The 18,346-nt window shown below is 39.3% G+C and overlaps 1 protein-coding gene across 2 annotated transcripts in view; it reads left to right on the top strand.

The window, feature by feature from the left end:
* The first annotated feature begins 430 nt into the window (after nt 1-430).
* The window catches only part of LOC128704081 (mucin-2), a 71,999-nt gene continuing 54,083 nt past the window's right edge, over nt 431-18,346 (top strand). For both annotated transcript variants that reach the window (XM_070099066.1, XM_070099067.1), the window contains exons 1-2: nt 431-995; nt 7,861-7,958. In XM_070099066.1, coding sequence (XP_069955167.1) covers nt 993-995; nt 7,861-7,958 — 101 coding nt within the window. In that variant the 5' untranslated portion in view covers nt 431-992. The remainder of the gene's footprint in view (nt 996-7,860; nt 7,959-18,346) is intronic.

Raw genomic sequence — 18,346 nt, 5'->3', positions numbered from 1 at the left:
AAGAAATAATAGCTTCAGCACTAGCAAGTGACAATGAAAATATATGTTATCACATGTAACTAAGTAATCATAGAAGTACAATTTCAAAAGATTTTTTTTTTCAGTGTTTATAACATTTTGTTTTTCTTTTAGTTCGAGTATTGTGCCACTGATTGCGACTACTAAGACGAGTCCACATTACGTAGTGTCACTTGCTTTCCAGAGTGAAAAAAAAATAATAATATCTTAATTTATCAGTCATTACAGTATCGTATTTGTAATAATATAGCGATCATATACGGAATTACAATTATAACAACTCATCCTGGTTTACCATGAAAAATACTGCTTTAAAAATATACTGCACATTTTCTTATATTGGCGTAAAACTGTTAGAGTATAGTAAAAAAAATAAGGGAATTCTGGAGAATATGAAAAGAGCTTCACGTCAAGTCGACATTGAGAGGATATTGAGGCCGCTTGCATGCTGCCAAGCACCTTGCTACCTCAACCCTGTGCTACATGACGAGTTTCTGGCTAATATGACGTTGAGTGAAGCGTTTTCAGAGTGCCAGAGAGAGCACATGGGTTGTGTTACTCAAAGGTTTCCATAACAACTGGTAACCAGTTATAGTCGGTCACTTTGACTTATGTTTACCATGTACCAGCCTCAATATTAGACCAGTCCATTGTTGCCTAGTGGGGGAGTTCCTCTTTCTTACCTACCACTACCCCTGTAATTCATACATACCGACGGTTCGCACAGTGTTGTTATATCTCCCCTTATCTGTAACGTCGATAGTGAATAGTGTGAAGAGTTTGATGAGTGGTAATGGGAGGAGGTGGTAAGGTTGGTGTAGAGAAGTACAGAGGGTAACCGCCCCTACGCTAAAAATAGGCGCGGCCCAGAGTGCGCAGTGGTTGGCCAGAGTGCAACTCTGGCGGCGCAGTGCACTTGTGCTACCCATTACGGTTAGCCAACCTTCACCACATTTGCTGCAAAAAATGTAAATATGGTGAGTACAACCCGTCGCACAAAATGCATGTACAAAGGCAACCTCAAACTACCTTCTCTCAATCTCTCTCCCTCCCTCTCTCTCTCTTTCTGACTTATGTAACTGCAGTTCTCTTGTATTATTATGTATTTTTTTTTGTGCCCGGCAGATGACATTGATATTAATTTGTTTAATGCGAAGTCTGTTTTGATGTGGATATGTTATTACGACTAGTGGTTCTTATTGTAGTTTTCTACATGCATGCAAACTACATTAAATCTTATAAAAGTGAAATGTTGACAAGGAAAATGTAGGTGTTGGGAACCCCCATTACAAGGGAACACGCAAGTAAGTTTATTTAGGTACCAGTCCACATAAATACAATTATCATACATAATAACGTGTAAAAATTACCTAGGATAACCAAAAAAAGAAGTCAGACTAAAGTAAGCTTTATTTAGTTTATACAAATACACATTGTAACATTTCCAGTGGTTTTGAAGGGGTACACAATATTATATGAACACATACCACATTTAACGAGATAATCCATTGGTCACAGTGTGTTATTTTCATTGTGGTGTTTATTATATCTTGTGATCCTTATAACATTAGGGCTATTATTATATATTAAAATTTATTTCCTTAATTGATGAACAAATACAGAAGTAATTACAGTACATGTAAGTTACTTATATTTCATCTTGAATCACTGCAAATGCATTATGGTTATTTATGCAGTATTGACAAATTAACCTAGGATATCCCAAGAACTTCTCAAGAGTATATATAGAGGATGGTGAAGTGCTCTTGATTCAAGTAACTTGGAGCTACCTTCCCCTTCCTCATATCAAATCAGATTCATTCCCAAGGTGCTTTATCTCCCCTGTGGGTTGCATGCTGCCCCATAAATGAGAAGATAATCCTTATCAGGATTTTAAATCCATCATGTAGGATTCTCTGAATATACAAGACTAATGTACTTTTTTTTTTGTGCCCCCTCAAGACCATTGTAAAAAAATATGAATAATTCGTAAATAAAAACTTTGAAAAAACATTATTACCATAGACTACCATACATTAGCCAGATTTCTCTATATTGTTGTGTATCCGTATGTACATATGATTATAATATACTCTACTGGTGTATGTATATACTGTATATATACCAGTGTGTGTATGTATATTTGTTCATGTATATATGATCCAAGAAATATTCCCATAACCTACAAGCCCAACCTGCTTTACCTCCATACACATGAAAGAAAGAATATATAGAGAATGAGGTTTAAAGTTTATAATGCAATTAAATGGCTGCATTAGTGTTGTGGATTTGAAGCTGATCAGAAAAGGCATTAACAGGTTATTGAATGGACACTATTATCAAAATTTCTTAAATTAAAACTGTGGATTGGTACCTACACAGCCCAAAAACAATTGAAACCATTCACTAAGAAAATATCTTTGAAAGTTTAAGGCCACGCAGAAGAGGTATTTTCTAGCTGTCACAAAGACCAATGCAACAAGTTATTTTAAGGAAAAATACCCTAGCATGAGACCACGATGTGATGATAATCCCTAGAACCGCTAACTTAACTTTAGACTACCATTTATGAAATATAATTCACGAATTAGAATTTATTTATTTATTTATTTTTATTTATTTATTTAAAAATTTGAGCACACATACAGAGGTACAAAAAATACAGATAAGAGCAGCATGCCAAAGCCACTTATACTATGCATAGCATTACGGGCTGGCTTAAAATTAACTTAAGATGAACAGTAATAGTCCCAGCTCCCCCTTCCATGTCTGATACACCAGTGTTTAACATTTGAAGCCAACTAGAAAAGGGGTTCTCAAGTTACAGTATTTCACAGAAACTTGAATTGGGCATAACCTGTACAGTTACCTGTCTGTGTCAGTATTTGCATGAACCTTTTCCTGTTGTATACCAGCATGAAAAATTTAAAAGCCAATAGTATGAGGTAAATGAAAATCTTTGAAGCAAAAAATTGGGTAGCTACTTTAAGGTATCCCTTTGGTTATACCCAACAAAATAGTGCCTACCTTGCATATCTAATTACTGTATGTAGTATTAAATATTTTGGCATAAATAAAAGACAGTATGTACATGTAGTACTTCATTGCCTCTCCCTACTCCAGTTTTTCTTGATCTTATTTGTCATTGCATTGACACTAACATCTATTTTCCTTCCAAGATAATCTCTGTTCCCAAATCTTTAATGTTACATTAGCTTTACCTCTATCTCCTGCTCTTGCTAACACTTGATATGTATGTCAACCAGTTCTGCTACTAACTGTTGGTAAACAGTACATCCTTCTTTCCAACCTTGCTGTGTTGACATCTTTACTCTCTGGCCATATAACTCTAGTCTCTCCTAACCCTATTGTGTTGCCTTTAATGCTCCTGCTCCATCTATAAAGCTTAACACTTAATTCTAATCTTTACTGCTATGTCTTGATCACATTCAATTTTGTGCTTTTTGGTCTACTACAAGCATATGCACAGTTGCATGCAAATTCACTGCTTATCCCACTATACATTTTATACCAAGAGAAGTTTCTTTCTCCATGTTCTCTGCTTCTGTGATCTTCAGTTTTTCTACTTTTGAAATTCTCACTGCTTACAATTCATTCTCACTTTGGCTATCCTGCAAATTTCATTAATAACACCCTCTGACCTAGATATTAAACTTTCATTTCATTAAACTATTATGTTCACTTTGTTAATGTTTCATACATCTACAAGTGCAGCTTTCAGTGTTTACTCCATTTCCTGTGCCTCCTATCCTCTCTAATACTTTGGTGTAACCGGCTGCTTTTTTTCTGATAAACTAAAAAAAAAAGACGGGAGAATTGATTTACCCTGCTGACAGTCATAATTCTTTTTTTTCTATCATGTTGGAGATCATAGCCAACCTATAACATGGTCCTATGCAAAAACTTTTTCCTTACCTCTTCCATCATTCACAAATGCTGTTTTTCTAAACTACCCTCATACTCTGTATTCCAGACATGAATTTTAGTCCTGGTTTTGTTTCTGTTGATGCCTATCTTTCACAGCACAATGTCAAATGTGTACTGTACTCATATTTTTAAAACACTAATGACTTTTTCCTAACCTTTGCCTTCTCCCTGCCATTTCTCATATTTTATCTTGTGTGTTTCTGCATACTGAGCATGGGCCAGTAGACCTAATGCAGGGCTTTTCTCTTTCTTCTCTTTTTCTTTCTTTCTCATTTTCTTTTTCTTTCTCTTTTTCTCTTTCTTGCTATCCTTACCTCACTCAGTATTTGTACCTGCAGATCTACTACAGCAGATCATCTGAAGCCAAAAGTTACTCCACAAAAAGCAGCCATACAAATGATAGATAACTCAAGTGCTAGACAACACACTCCTCCACTCTTCAAGAGTTTAAACTAGCTTGACATTACAAAACATTCACTCTTACTATTTTTATTATATATACAGGGCAATCAATACAAATATAAACCCAAACTTGAATTTTCTGCCTGGAAAGCAGCAACAGAACTCAGTAGGCATAACACAAGATACAGTACCTCTTTTCTGTTCCCCCTGCCCCCCCCCCATGTACAACTCAACCAGAGTAAAATTTCAATATACTTAATAGGCCCCAACTTATGTCGACTATTTCCTAGCTCGTGTTAAAAATCACTTTTCCTAATACGTAATGTGATACATAACGGTAACTATTGAAACACATTGAAACCTGCTTGTTGAGTTTTTGTCCATTATTCATTTTCCTATAATTCTTGTCTCTGGTTTTCTACTCCCATATATGGCACTACCTGTTTTACCAAGAATTCTACACAGAATAATTATTATACTTCTTGTATAAATGTATAGTAAAATAATCTTCAGATAACCTGTATTCCACTCTCCCTTTTTCAACTAGAAAACTAATTGTTTTATGAGCTACGTTGTGCAACCTATTGGCTTTCTGATTATTGTATATTTTGTTAATAGTGATTAGGAATAATCTTCATCTTACAGCACTGTTTTCTTTTGTTGTACTGAATTGTTTATTATTTCTTTATATGATTGTCTAGGAATCAAAATTAACCATTATAAAATATCTGCAAAAGCAGTAAATGAAATTATAATTATGCAAGTAATAAAAAAAAGTTGACCATTGGTTGTTCCCTGTTTTTTGTTCCCCATATTTTTTGCATTACAATTTCATTTATTGGCATTCATTTATTGTGCAACATTACCTAGACTAAGAGGTGAAATTTCAATCTGGTTCTTGCTGCCGTTTGCCCTTTGTAGTAAAGGTTTGAAACCAGGCTCCAAACCTGACAGTATGCCTATACCACTACCACCTACTGCCACCCACTACCATTATTACTTACCATATTTATACAGTTGTTGCTTTGTGTATAAATATTACAGTAGTCACACACTAGGGCTGAGCTAGGTTGGGTTATCTTTCATTAAATCGACCAAGTAACTTGCTTCCATTGGGGTCCTCATTGTTTTGATATTACTTAGGCATGTGTATTCAACAAATATTGGTAATACAAAATTTAAAACTTAAACAAAACACAGCCACTAAACAAATGATTTACCTGTTACTATGTTGGTGTCTAACTACTAAATCAGATGGCGGTTATAATAAGGGGTCTCACTCTTCCCCCCTTTCAACTTTTAAATTGAAACAACTGGGAAAACATCAACTTTTAAATGCACATTTTGTTTTGTATACATAGAAGCATTCAGGTTTTCCCATATTACAGAAATATGCATATACAGTGTATATGTACGGAGTACATATACAGTGAACCCCCGCATACCGTTGGCCTTACATAACGTTAAATCCGCATACCGCTACATTTTATCACTAAGATTTTGCCTCGCATACCGCTAAAAAACCCGCTCAACGCTGTTCGTCTGAGATGCGTCTATGTGTGGCCTGAGCCACGCTCACATGTTCCGCCGGTGGCATTGTTTACCAGCCAGCCTCCGTGGTAACATCCAAGCATACAATCGGAACATTTCGTATTATTACAGTCTTTTTGGTGATTTTATCTGCAAAATAAGTGACCATGGGCCCCAAGAAAGCTTCTAGTGCCAACCCTACAGCAATAAGGGTGAGAATTACTATTGAGATGAAGAAAAAGATCATTGATAAGTGTGAAAGTGGAGTGCGTGTCTCCGAGCTGGCCAGGTTGTATAATAAACCCCAATTAACCATCGCTACTATTGGTGGTACAGCTGCTGCTGCTGCTGTACCACCGTCAGCTGCTGCTGCACTGTCAGCTGCTGCTGCTGCTGTACCACTGTCAGCTGCTGCTGCACTGTCAGCTGCTGCTGCTGCTGTACCACCGTCAGCTGCTGCTGCTGCTGTACCACCGTCAGCTGCTGCTGCTGCTGTACCACCGTCAGCTGCTGCTGCTGCTGTACCACCGTCAGCTGCTGCTGCTGTAGTACCATCTGCTGCTGCTGTAGCATCGTCTGCTGCTGCTGTAGCACTGTCAGCTGCTGCTGCTATACCACCGTCAGCTGCTGCTGCTGCTGTAGTACCATCTGCTGCTGCTGTAGCATCGTCTGCTGCTGCTGTTGCTGTAACACTGTCAGCTGCTGCTGCACTGTCAGCTGCTGCTGCTGCTGTACCACCGTCAGCTGCTGCTGTAGTACCGTCTGCTGCTGCTGTAGTACCGTCTGCTGCTGCTGTAGCATCGTCTGCTGCTGCTGTAGCACTGTCAGCTGCTGCTGCTGCTGTAGCACTGTCAGCTGCTGCTGCTGCTGTAGCACTGTCAGCTCCTGCTGTACCACCGTCAGCTGCTGCTGCTGTGGTACCGTCTGCTGCTGCTGTAGCATCGTCTGCTGCTGCTGTAGCACTGTCAGCTGCTGCTGCTGTTGTACCACCGTCAGCTGCTGCTGCTGTAGTACCGTCTGCTGCTGCTGTAGTACCGTCTGCTGCTGCTGTAGCATCGTCTGCTGCTGCTGTAGCACTGTCAGCTGCTGCTGCTGTAGCACCGTTGTTGGTGTGGCTTATTGAGAATACCAAGAAACAATTAATCCCAGAGGATTTGCCACCCAGGATAACCCAAAAAAGTCAGTGTCATCGAAGACTGTCTAACTTATTTCCATTGGGGTCCTTAATCTTGTCTCCCGGGATGCAACCCACACCAGTCGACTAACACCCAGGTGAACAGGGAAAAATGCCTGGAACTAGTGCTCATATTGGTGAATTCAAAACCAGCAAAGGTTGGTTTGAGAGATTTAAGAATCGTAGTGGCATACACAGTGTGATAAGGCCTGTTCTGGAAGAAAATGCCAAACAGGACCTACAGTACTCAGGAGGAAAAGGCACTCCCAGGACACAGTGTCTCATCAGTCATTGCTGCATCTTCAATAAAGGTAAGTGTCATTTATTCTTCATTTAGTAGAGTAGTACATGCACAATATATATTGTGCATGTACTACTCTACTATTGTGCATGTATCCTTCTCTTTGTGTGTAGGAAAATGTATATTTCATGTGGTAAAATTTTTTTTTCATACTTTTGGGTGTCTTGCACGGATTAATTTGATTTCCATTATTTCTTATGGGGAAAATTCATTCGCATAACGATAATTTCGCATAACAATGAGCTCTCTTGCACGGATTAATATCGCTATGCGGGGGTCCACTGTACATATACTGTATCTAGAGTACATGTATCTTACCTCTCACTCTGAGGTATTTGTGAATGTCACAAATAATAAACTAAAATGGATTAGTACTGATTATTTAATAAAATAGACCAAACAAGAGGCATAATTGCAACATAACTCTTTGATCTCGGTATTTTTAGACTAATTTTATTGAAGCTCTAAATTAATTTTTCCTTTTCAGTCGAGTCCCAATAGTGCGGAAGTATCAGGTTCCCCATCCCCAGCTCCCAGTAGCATTGGTAACAACGCCCCTAAATATGGAACATTGGTCCCTAACAGGTCAGTTGAATTAATATATATACTTCTGTTTATGGGAATTTTTGCACCCCATCCCTTCAATATATGCTGTCATATACAATGATTCTTTATACTAGTTGCAAGTGCAGGGTTATGCTTTCCTTGTGGTATCCAGTTTTCCATGTTTAATTCTGTGTAATTTTTACTTTACAGTAATTGTGGTTCAAATCATCATCCTGGGGTCTCATCCCAGGATGATGTGAAGGTATATTTCCTAATATGCTTTGGGTGCCAGATTGTTTTTCAAAGGATTTCTTTTTTCCCTATTGATGTTAAATTTTCATTATCTGCTTTTCACTCTTTGATGACCTTTTCATTCTTTTATGAGCTTACATATGGTTGTGTTATCTTTTTCTTCTCACCCAGGTATGGCATTCTGTGATAGTTTTGTATTTTTTAACTTCAGGAACCATTTTGTAACACATCTTAGACATTTTTTGAACACTCCGGGCATCTCCCAAGAAAAGAAAACAATCAGTGTCACACATTCAATCACTGTCTTGCCAGAAGGACACTGACATCACAGTTCACATGACCCTCCAAACTACTACAACCCCTCCTTCAGAGTGCAGGCACTATATGTCCCACCTCCAGTACTCGAGTCTGGCTCTAGCCTGTTTTCCCAGATCCCTTCCTAAATGTTGGATAACTTGTAGGGCCCCATGCAAACTTAGCTCATACTTAACATGGGAAATTTGAACTCTTCATTGGATGCTTGCCTGTCATTAAAACAATTTCATAGTTGAATGTCTTGGTGGACTTTTAGAAATAGCTTCTGCTGTTTTTTGTTTTGCTATTCAAACTTTTAGAGCTTTCTCCTGTATGGGGTTATTGTGTTGAAATAAAATTTGCATGTTTTTGCGTGTAATTCCTAATTTTATTGACCAGTTTGTTCAGTATCTCAAAAGTTCAGTGACTGTTCTCTTGTCCCTGCTGCTTTTTTTTTTTTTTTTTTTTAAATTCTTTCTACTATGCGTTCTTTTCTCCTATTCCCTTTTCCTCTACGTACTTCCATTCTTGCCCCCTTTTCTACTTTTTCCCATACTATTTTTTTTCTCCTTTCTCCCACTTGTTCTTCCCTCTATTATATTCTTCCCCTTACCCCCATTTCTGTTCTTCTCCATACCTCTCATTTCTGTTCTTCCCCATACCCCCCATTTCTGTTCTTCCCCATACCCCCCATTTCTGTTCTTCCCCATACCCCCCATTTCTGTTCTTCCTCATACCCCCCCCCCCCCCCCCCATTTCCATTCTTCCTCATACCCCCCATTTCCATTCTTCCCCATAGCCCCCATTTCTGTTCTTCCTCATACCCCCCATTTCTATTCTTTCCCATACCCCCCATTTCTATTCTTCCCCTTACCCCATTTCTGCTCTTCCTCCTTAAAAAAAAATTATCTTTTCTCTTTCCCAATTCTATTTTTTCCCTTCTCCAAATTCGTCTTTCCATTCCTCCAATTTTATTCTTTTCTTTTCCCTAATTCTGTTCTTAACCTACTTCTAATCTTCCTCTTACCCCATTTCTATTCTATTCCACGTACCCTCAATTCTATTGTTTCCCTTACCCTCAATTCTATTGTTTCCCTTACCCTCAGTTCTATTGTTTCCCTTACCCTCAGTTCTATTGTTTCCCTTACCCTCAGTTCTATTGTTTCCCTTAGCCTCAATTCTATTGTTTCCCTTACCCTCAGTTCTATTGTTTCCCTTAGCCTCAATTCTATTGTTTCCCTTACCCTCAGTTCTATTGTTTCCCTTAGCCTCAATTCTATTGTTTTCCTTACCCTCAATTCTATTGGTTTCCCTTACCCTCAATTCTATTGGTTTCCCTTACCCTCAATTCTATTGTTTCCCTTACCCTCAATTCTATTGGTTTCCCTTACCCTCAATTCTATTGGTTTCCCTTACCCTCAATTCTATTGGTTTCCCTTACCCTCAATTCTATTGGTTTCCCTTACCCTCAATTCTATTGGTTTCCCTTACCCTCAATTCTATTGGTTTCCCTTACCCTCATTTCTATTGGTTTCCCTTACCCTCATTTCTATTGGTTTCCCTTACCCTCAATTCTATTGGTTTCCCTTACCCTCAATTCTATTGGTTTCCCTTACCCTCATTTCTATTGGTTTCCCTTACCCTCATTTCTATTGGTTTCCCTTACCCTCATTTCTATTGGTTTCCCTTACCCTCATTTCTATTGGTTTCCCTTACCCTCATTTCTATTGGTTTCCCTTACCCTCAATTCTATTGGTTTCCCTTACCCTCAATTCTATTGGTTTCCCTTACCCTCAATTCTATTGGTTTCCCTTACCCTCAATTCTATTGGTTTCCCTTACCCTCAATTCTATTGGTTTCCCTTACCCTCAATTCTATTGGTTTCCCTTACCCTCAATTCTATTGGTTTCCCTTACCCTCAATTCTATTGGTTTCCCTTACCCTCAATTCTATTGGTTTCCCTTACCCTCAATTCTATTGGTTTCCCTTACCCTCAGTTCTATTGGTTTCCCTTACCCTCAATTCTTTTGGTTTCCCTTACCCTCAATTCTATTGGTTTCCCTTACCCTCAATTCTTTTGGTTTCCCTTACCCTCAATTCTATTGGTTTCCCTTACCCTCAATTCTATTGGTTTCCCTTACCCTCAGTTCAATTGGTTTCCCTTACCCTCAGTTCAATTGGTTTCCCTTACCCTCAATTCAATTGGTTTCCCTTACCCTCAATTCAATTGGTTTCCCTTACCCTCAATTCTATTGGTTTCCCTTACCCTCAATTCTATTGGTTTCCCTTACCCTCAATTCTATTGGTTTCCCTTACCCTCAATTCTGTTGGTTTCCCTTACCCTCAATTCTGTTGGTTTCCCTTACCCTCAATTCTTTTGGTTTCCCTTACCCTCAATTCTTTTGGTTTCCCTTACCCTCAATTCTAATGGTTTCCCTTACCCTCAATTCTGTTGGTTTCCCTTACCCTCAATTATATTGGTTTCCCTTACCCTCAATTCTATTGGTTTCCCTTACCCTCAATTCTATTGGTTTCCCTTACCCTCAGTTCTATTGGTTTCCCTTACCCTCAATTCTATTCGTTTCCCTTACCCTCAATTCTATTCGTTTCCCTTACCCTCAATTCTATTGGTTTCCCTTACCCTCAATTCTATTGGTTTCCCTTACCCTCAATTCTATTGGTTTCCCTTACCCTCAATTCTATTGGTTTCCCTTACCCTCAATTCTATTGGTTTCCCTTACCCTCAATTCTATTGGTTTCCCTTACCCTCAATTCTATTGGTTTCCCTTACCCTCAATTCTATTGGTTTCCCTTACCCTCAATTCTATTATGTTTCCCTTACCCCCAATTCTATTCCCCTTACCCACAGTATATTCTATTCCTTATCCCCTTGTTTATTTCCCTTACACCTGCTACTATTCCCCATCATCCTATTTTGTTCCCTTCTAATTCTATTCTTGCAATGTTTACATATTTTATAAGAAGACCAGTGATTAGGGTGCTTTTATCAGATTTCTTAAGTGCCTTTTATCTTTACAGAAATGCCTACTGATCTACTGTCACATGGCTCTATAACCATTTTACTCACACATTCTTTTACTTCTTAACTCTTAATGTTTGTCTAATGTGATGATAATTACCTAGTTAAAAAATTATTCAGTGAGGATGCAGGTTTTTTTTTTTATCCCACCTATTAAGGGTGACCTAAAGTTTTTTTTTACATTTAGCAATTTATACAGGAGGGGTTACTAGCCGCTTGCTCCTGGCATTTTAGCTGCCTCTTATGGCATGCATGGTTTATGGAGGTAGACTTCTTTTCCATGGAGAAGGATACTATGTATACATTATTATTATAATCACAGGGAAGCGCTAAATCCGTAGGGTCATACAGCACATGTGGGGGGATGGAAGGTATTCAGGCTCAATTCAGGGAACTGGAGCACAGATCCAATTCCCTAGATCAAGAGCCCCTCACCAGCATCAAGGAACCTCCCTTGAGGGGGGGGGATTATACTATGTATACAGTAGTAATAAACTTGAGCAGATTGAACATTGAATGTGTAGTCCCAGAATCATTTTGACATCAGTGTTAGTCCTTGGAGTACTAACAGCTATCATGTTACCAATAAAGGTGCCTGTAACACCATCAAAACTGTAGTAAAGAGGTACACTTCCATTAAGATGTATTAATGTATGGGACTGCCATTTTTTTCTTGTGTATTTGGCACCACTAAAAAAAAATTACTTTGTAACCCATATACTTCTAGGTTGCTCTTATAGAAGCATTTAGATAAACATGGATTTGGTAGAAGAAAAGACATTCTTATGGTAGTGAGGCTTATTTCTGTGGGGGTCATTCCCTAGATTGTAACTCGGATAGAATTACTCACAGTATGTTAGGTAAAATGCTAGCCACAATAAAATGTCAAATTAGTTTCACATGTCCTTTTACCTAACAGGATGTAACTCTCAACAGCTATGAAACTCAGGAGTACCTATTTACCGCTAAATAAACAGCAACAGGTGTATGGAGACTTAACCCTTTGAGGGTCGACAGGCCCTCTCCGAAACTCGTTCTCAGGGTCGGCCAAATTTAAAAAAAAAAAAAAATTATTTTCTCTTATGAAAAGATAGAGAATCTTTTCCCGATCATAAAGACACCAAAAGTTTGAAATTTGATAGAAAACTTACGGAATTATGCTCTCGCAAAGTTAGCGGTCTCGGCGATGTTTACGCATCGGCGATTTTGCCCACTTTGAGCCCCATTTTCGGCCAATTTCACTGTACTAGTCGACAAAAAACATGAATATTTCGCTAGAACTCCATTTTTTCTATCGAATGGGTGCAAGAAACCACTCATTTATGAAATTCAACTATCCAGTACAGTGGTCAGAATTTAGCAATTTTGCCAATTTCACACAAATTTCAAAAGATGCCAATTTCCGAATAGGGTCCAGAATAAACAAGAAAGACATTCCTGGCACTAAAATGACATTTCCTCTAGTCATTAGTCATGTCTCAAGGCCCCTCTTATATTCTTTTGCTTTCCACTTTGAATTTTTATTTTCACTAAAAATATAAGATTTACTGTTATGCAGACTACTGCATTAGTGTAAAAAATGGTATAAATATTATTGGTGCACTTGTGAAAGAATATTAAACTCACCAGTTGACGTGTATTGCACACTTGGCACGATTTGTTTACTTTTGAAGTTTGGTAAAAATCGAACATTTCTGCTACTTTGAGCTCAATTTCAAGGCACCTTTCTTTGTAAAACCAGTCAAAATCATCTCAATTTCTGTAATATGTCTTCCATTCTATAAAATGAGACCAAGAAAACTAGAATACAACAATAAATACCATACGAAAATACACTGCAAAGTCGCTGATTTATTAAAAAAAAATGGTCAAAGTTTTTTTTTTCTCATTATGCACTGTGTGCTGCAGGATTTTTTTTAGACTGTGCACACTGACCACATAGACCCATTCTTTCATATGAAGGCCTACCAGCTTTCTCCCACTAGATTTGAGGCCGCTAGAATTTATGAGTACTAGTACGTCAAAAACCCCTACGCGTAAGACGTACTAGTACGACGAAAACCCTCAAAGGGTTAATTAAAACCAGATGTTTTTGGTTGAGCGACTTACCTACGCCACTGAGCTACAAGTTACCCCTATACATGTTGGAGAAAAGAAACCTGTATCTCCTAGGTTAGGAAAAATGTTCATGAACTTGAGAAAATCTTTTTTGTAAATGTTTTGCCAGCCAGTATTCGACAAATTTATGAAAGTTTTGCTGTCTTCTACTCGATTCCTTGTTCTGATATTTTTTTTTTTTTAATCCCAGATGAGTGAGGAATAGGAGGACACATGGAAAGTTAGAGTAATAAGAAACAAGCTACAGAAAGAGAAAAGTAGTACAGTAGGGCCCGCTTTATGGCATTTCGCTTTACGGTGTTCCGCTAATACGGTCATTTCAAATTATGACCAAAACTCTCTATACGGCTCCCCCCACCTGACTTTTTTAATGTGGTCACCATGCCCCACCCGGTTTGTTTACATTCTCTGTGAGATCGGTAAGCGCACTCTCCATTATGTCTGGAAACTCCCAAAATTTCAAGTGTTTTTAAAAGTTATTTTATATACACCTACCATCCGACTTACGACCTGCTCGACATACGACGACTCGACTTACGACCGTGTTTTTTATGCCAAATTTCTGGGAAATAAACAACTGTTTGTGTTGTACACAGTGTTTATCCTGAACCTTACAGTATAAAATACAGTACTAACAGCATAAAAAGTAAAGTAAAACATGAAATACCAAAATAAAACAATAAAATAGTCATTACAAAAACGTTATGTTGATATTCAGTAGTAAAGTTCGACTTGCGTCCATTTTGACTTACGACTGGTTTCTCGGAACCGTACTCGGTCATAAGTCGGATGGTAGGTACTTTGATAATTGGTAGGTAAGACACATAGGCAACAGTTAGGCAACTTTATTCCGAAACGTTTCGCCTACACAGTAGGCTTCTTCAGTCGAATACAGAAAGTAGGCAGGAACAGTAGAGATGTGAAGACGATGTAATCAGTCCATCACCCTTGAAGTCGTAGAATTTGAGGTTGTCAGTCCCTCGGCCTGGAGAAGTTCAGTTCCATAGTCAGGAACTATCTGAAGATCAAGCGACAGTGCGGAGACTTAAATACTGTCGGAAGGAGAGGTGCAGAGTAGTAGTAGTAGTAGTAGTAGTGAGAATGTAGCCACTGAGAGGTCAGGTCCCTCTCAGATCCAACAGTTCTCACTTGGAAGGGTTGTCTAAGGCGTTTTCTGTACCAAGAGGCCATGTGTTGCAGTGTCTGACAAGATGAACATCAAAATGGTATACAATACCGACAGGTTGGTAGGTAAGACACATAGGCAACAGTTAGGCAACTTTATTCCGAAACGTTTCGCCTACACAGTAGGCTTCTTCTGTCGAATACAGAAAGTAGGCAGGAACAGTAGAGATGTGAAGACGATGTAATCAGTCCATCACCCTTGAAGTCGTAGAATTTGAGGTTGTCAGTCCCTCAGCCTGGAGAAGTTCAGTTCCATAGTTAGGAACTATCTGAAGATCAAGCGACAGTGCAGAGACTTAAATACTTAAATACAGTGCAGAGACTTAAATACATGGCCTCTTGGTACAGAAAACACCTTGGACAACCCTTTCAAGTGAGAACTGTTGGATCTGAGAGGGACCTGACCTCTCAGTGGCTACATTCTCACTACTACTACTCCTCTGCACCTCTCCTTCCGACAGTATTTAAGTCTCTGCACTGTCGCTTGATCTTCAGATAGTTCCTAACTATGGAACTGAACTTCTCCAGGCTGAGGGACTGACAACCTCAAATTCTACGACTTAAAGGGTGATGGACTGATTACATCGTCTTCACATCTCTACTGTTCCTGCCTACTTTCTGTATTCGACTGAAGAAGCCTACCGTGTAGGCGAAACGTTTCGGAATAAAGTTGCCTAACTGTTGCCTATGTGTCTTGCCTACCAACCTGTCAGTATTGTATACCATTTTGATGTTCACTCTGATAATTATACTTATGTATACCTGTACCTAAATAAACTTACACACTGTGCTGGCATGCAGGTACATATTAAAATCAGTAAGTGTCTTATGTCTCAAGACACCATACTAGTAATGATGATGATGATAATAATACAGTGGACCCCCGCATAGCGACCTTAATCCGTGCAAGAGGGCTGGCTGTTATGCGAAATGTTCGGTATGTGAATGAATTTTCCCCATAAGAAATAATGGAAATAAAATTAATCCGTGCAAGACACCCAAAAGTATGAAAAAAAAATTTTTTTACCACATGAAATGTTAATTTTAGTACACACAAACTGAAAAAGGCATGCACAATTACATGACACTTACTTTTATTGAAGATCTGGTGATGATTGATGGGATGGGAGGAGGGGAGAGAGAGTGTTAGTGTTTAGAAGGGGAATCCCCTTCCATTAAGACTTGAGGTGTCGAGTCCTTTTCTGGGGTTACTTCCCTTCTTCTTTTAATGCCACTAGGACCAGCTTCAGAGTCACTGGACTTCTTTCGCACAACATATCTGTCCATAGTGGCCTGTACCTCTCGTTCCTTTATGATTTGTCTAAAGTGGTTCACAACATTGTCATTGTAACAGTCACCAGCACGGCTTGCAATAGCTGTGTGAGGGTGATTTTCATCAAAAAAGGTTTGCACTTCAAGCCATTTTGCACACATTTCCTTAATCTTTGAAGTAGGCAATTCCTTCAATTTCTCTCTCCCCTCCTTTGAACCAGTTTCCCCAGGTCTGGCCTCTTGCTCTTGAAGTTGATCTATCAGCTCATCAGTGGTTAGTTCTTCATTGTCCTCCTCCACCAACTCTTCCACATCCTCCCCACTAACCTCCAACCCCAAGGACTTCCCCAATGCCACAATTGATTCCTCAATTGGTATACTCCTCTCAGGGTTAGCCTCAAACCCTTCAAAATCCCTTTTGTCTACACATTCTGGCCACAGTTTCTTCCAAGCAGAGTTCAAGGTCTTCTTAGTCACTCCCTCCCAAGCCTTACCTATAAGGTTTATACAATTGAGGATATTAAAGTGATCTCTCCAAAACTCTCTTAGAGTCAGTTGAGTTTCTGAGGTCACTACAAAGCACCTTTCAAACAGAGCTTTTGTGTACAGTTTTTTGAAGTTTGCAATAACCTGCTGGTCCATGGGCTGCAGGAGAGGAGTGGTATTAGGAGGCAAAAACTTCACCTTAATGAAGCTCATGTCCCCATAAAGTCGCTCTGCCACGTCTGTAGGATGACCAGGGGCATTGTCTAACACCAGGAGGCACTTAAGTTCTAATTTCTTTTCAGTTAGGTAATCTTTGACATTGGGGGCAAATGCATGGTGTAACCAGTTATAGAAAAAGTCCCTAGTGACCCATGCCTTACTGTTTGATCTCCACAGCACACACAAATTATCCTTGAGGACATTCTTTTGCCTGAACGCTCTGGGAGTTTCAGAGTGATACACTAATAAAGGCTTAACTTTGCAATCACCACTAGCATTGGCACACATCAACAAAGTAAGCCTGTCTTTCATAGGCTTATGTCCTGGGAGTGCCTTTTCCTCCTGAGTAATGTAGGTCCTGCTTGGCATTTTCTTCCAGAACAGGCCTGTTTCATCACAATTAAACACTTGTTCAGGTTTCAGTCCTTCAGTTTCTATGTACTCCTTGAATTCCTGCACATATTTTTCAGCCGCTTTGTGGTCCGAACTGGCAGCCTCACCATGCCGTATCACACTATGTATGCCACTACGCTTCTTAAATCTCTCAAACCAACCTTTGCTGGCCTTAAATTCACTCACATCATCACTAGTTGCAGGCCTTTTTTTAATTAAATCCTCATGCAACTTCCTAGCCTTTTCGCTTATGATCGCTTGAGAGACGCTATCTCCTGCTAGCTGTTTTTCATTTATCCACACCAATAAGAGTCTCTCAACATCTTCCATCACTTGCGATCTTTGTTTCGAAAACACAGTTAAACCTTTGGCAAGAACAGCTTCCTTGATTGCCTTTCTGTTGCCCACAATAGTAGAGATGGTTGATTTGGGTTTCTTGTACAACCTGACCAGGTCGGTGATACGCACGTTGATTTGGGTTTCTTGTACAACCTGACCAGGTCGGTGATACGCACTCCACTTTCATACTTATCAATGATCTCTTTCTTCATTTCTATTGGAATTCTAACCCTTATTGCTGTAGGGTTGGAACTAGAAGCTTTCTTGGGGCCCATGGTCACTTATTTTCCAGAAACAGCACCGAAAACACTGTAATAATACGAAATATTCCGATTGTATGCTTGAATGTTACCGCGGAGGCTGGCTGGTAAACAATGCCACCGGCGGAACATATGAGGCTGGCTCAGGCCGCACATTGGACGCGTCTCGGACGAAGGGCGCTGAGCGGGTTTTTGGGCGGTATGCGGGGCAAAATTTTAGCGATCAAAGCGTCCGGTATGCGGATTGTCCGTTATGCAAGGCGTCCGGTATGCGGGGGTCCACTGTATAGAGTTCGGTTCCGAGAAACTGGTCGCAAGTCGAACTTTACTACTGAATATCAACATCACATTTTTGTAATGACTATTTTTATTGTTTTATTTTGGTATTTCATGTTTTACTTTACTTTTTATCCTGTTAGTACTGTATTTTATACTGTAAGGTTTAGGATAAACACTGTGTACAACACAAATAGTTGTTTATTTCCCAGAAATTTGGCAAAAAAAACACGGTCGTAAGTCGAGTGGTCGTAAGTCGAGCAGGTCGTAAGTCGAATGGTAGGTGTACATTT

The sequence above is a fragment of the Cherax quadricarinatus genome, chromosome 66 (assembly GCF_038502225.1).
Source record: "Cherax quadricarinatus isolate ZL_2023a chromosome 66, ASM3850222v1, whole genome shotgun sequence".
NCBI lineage: Eukaryota > Metazoa > Arthropoda > Malacostraca > Decapoda > Parastacidae > Cherax > Cherax quadricarinatus.
The sequence above is the reverse complement of the archived record's forward strand: the minus strand, read 5'-3'. Positions and strand labels throughout refer to the sequence as shown.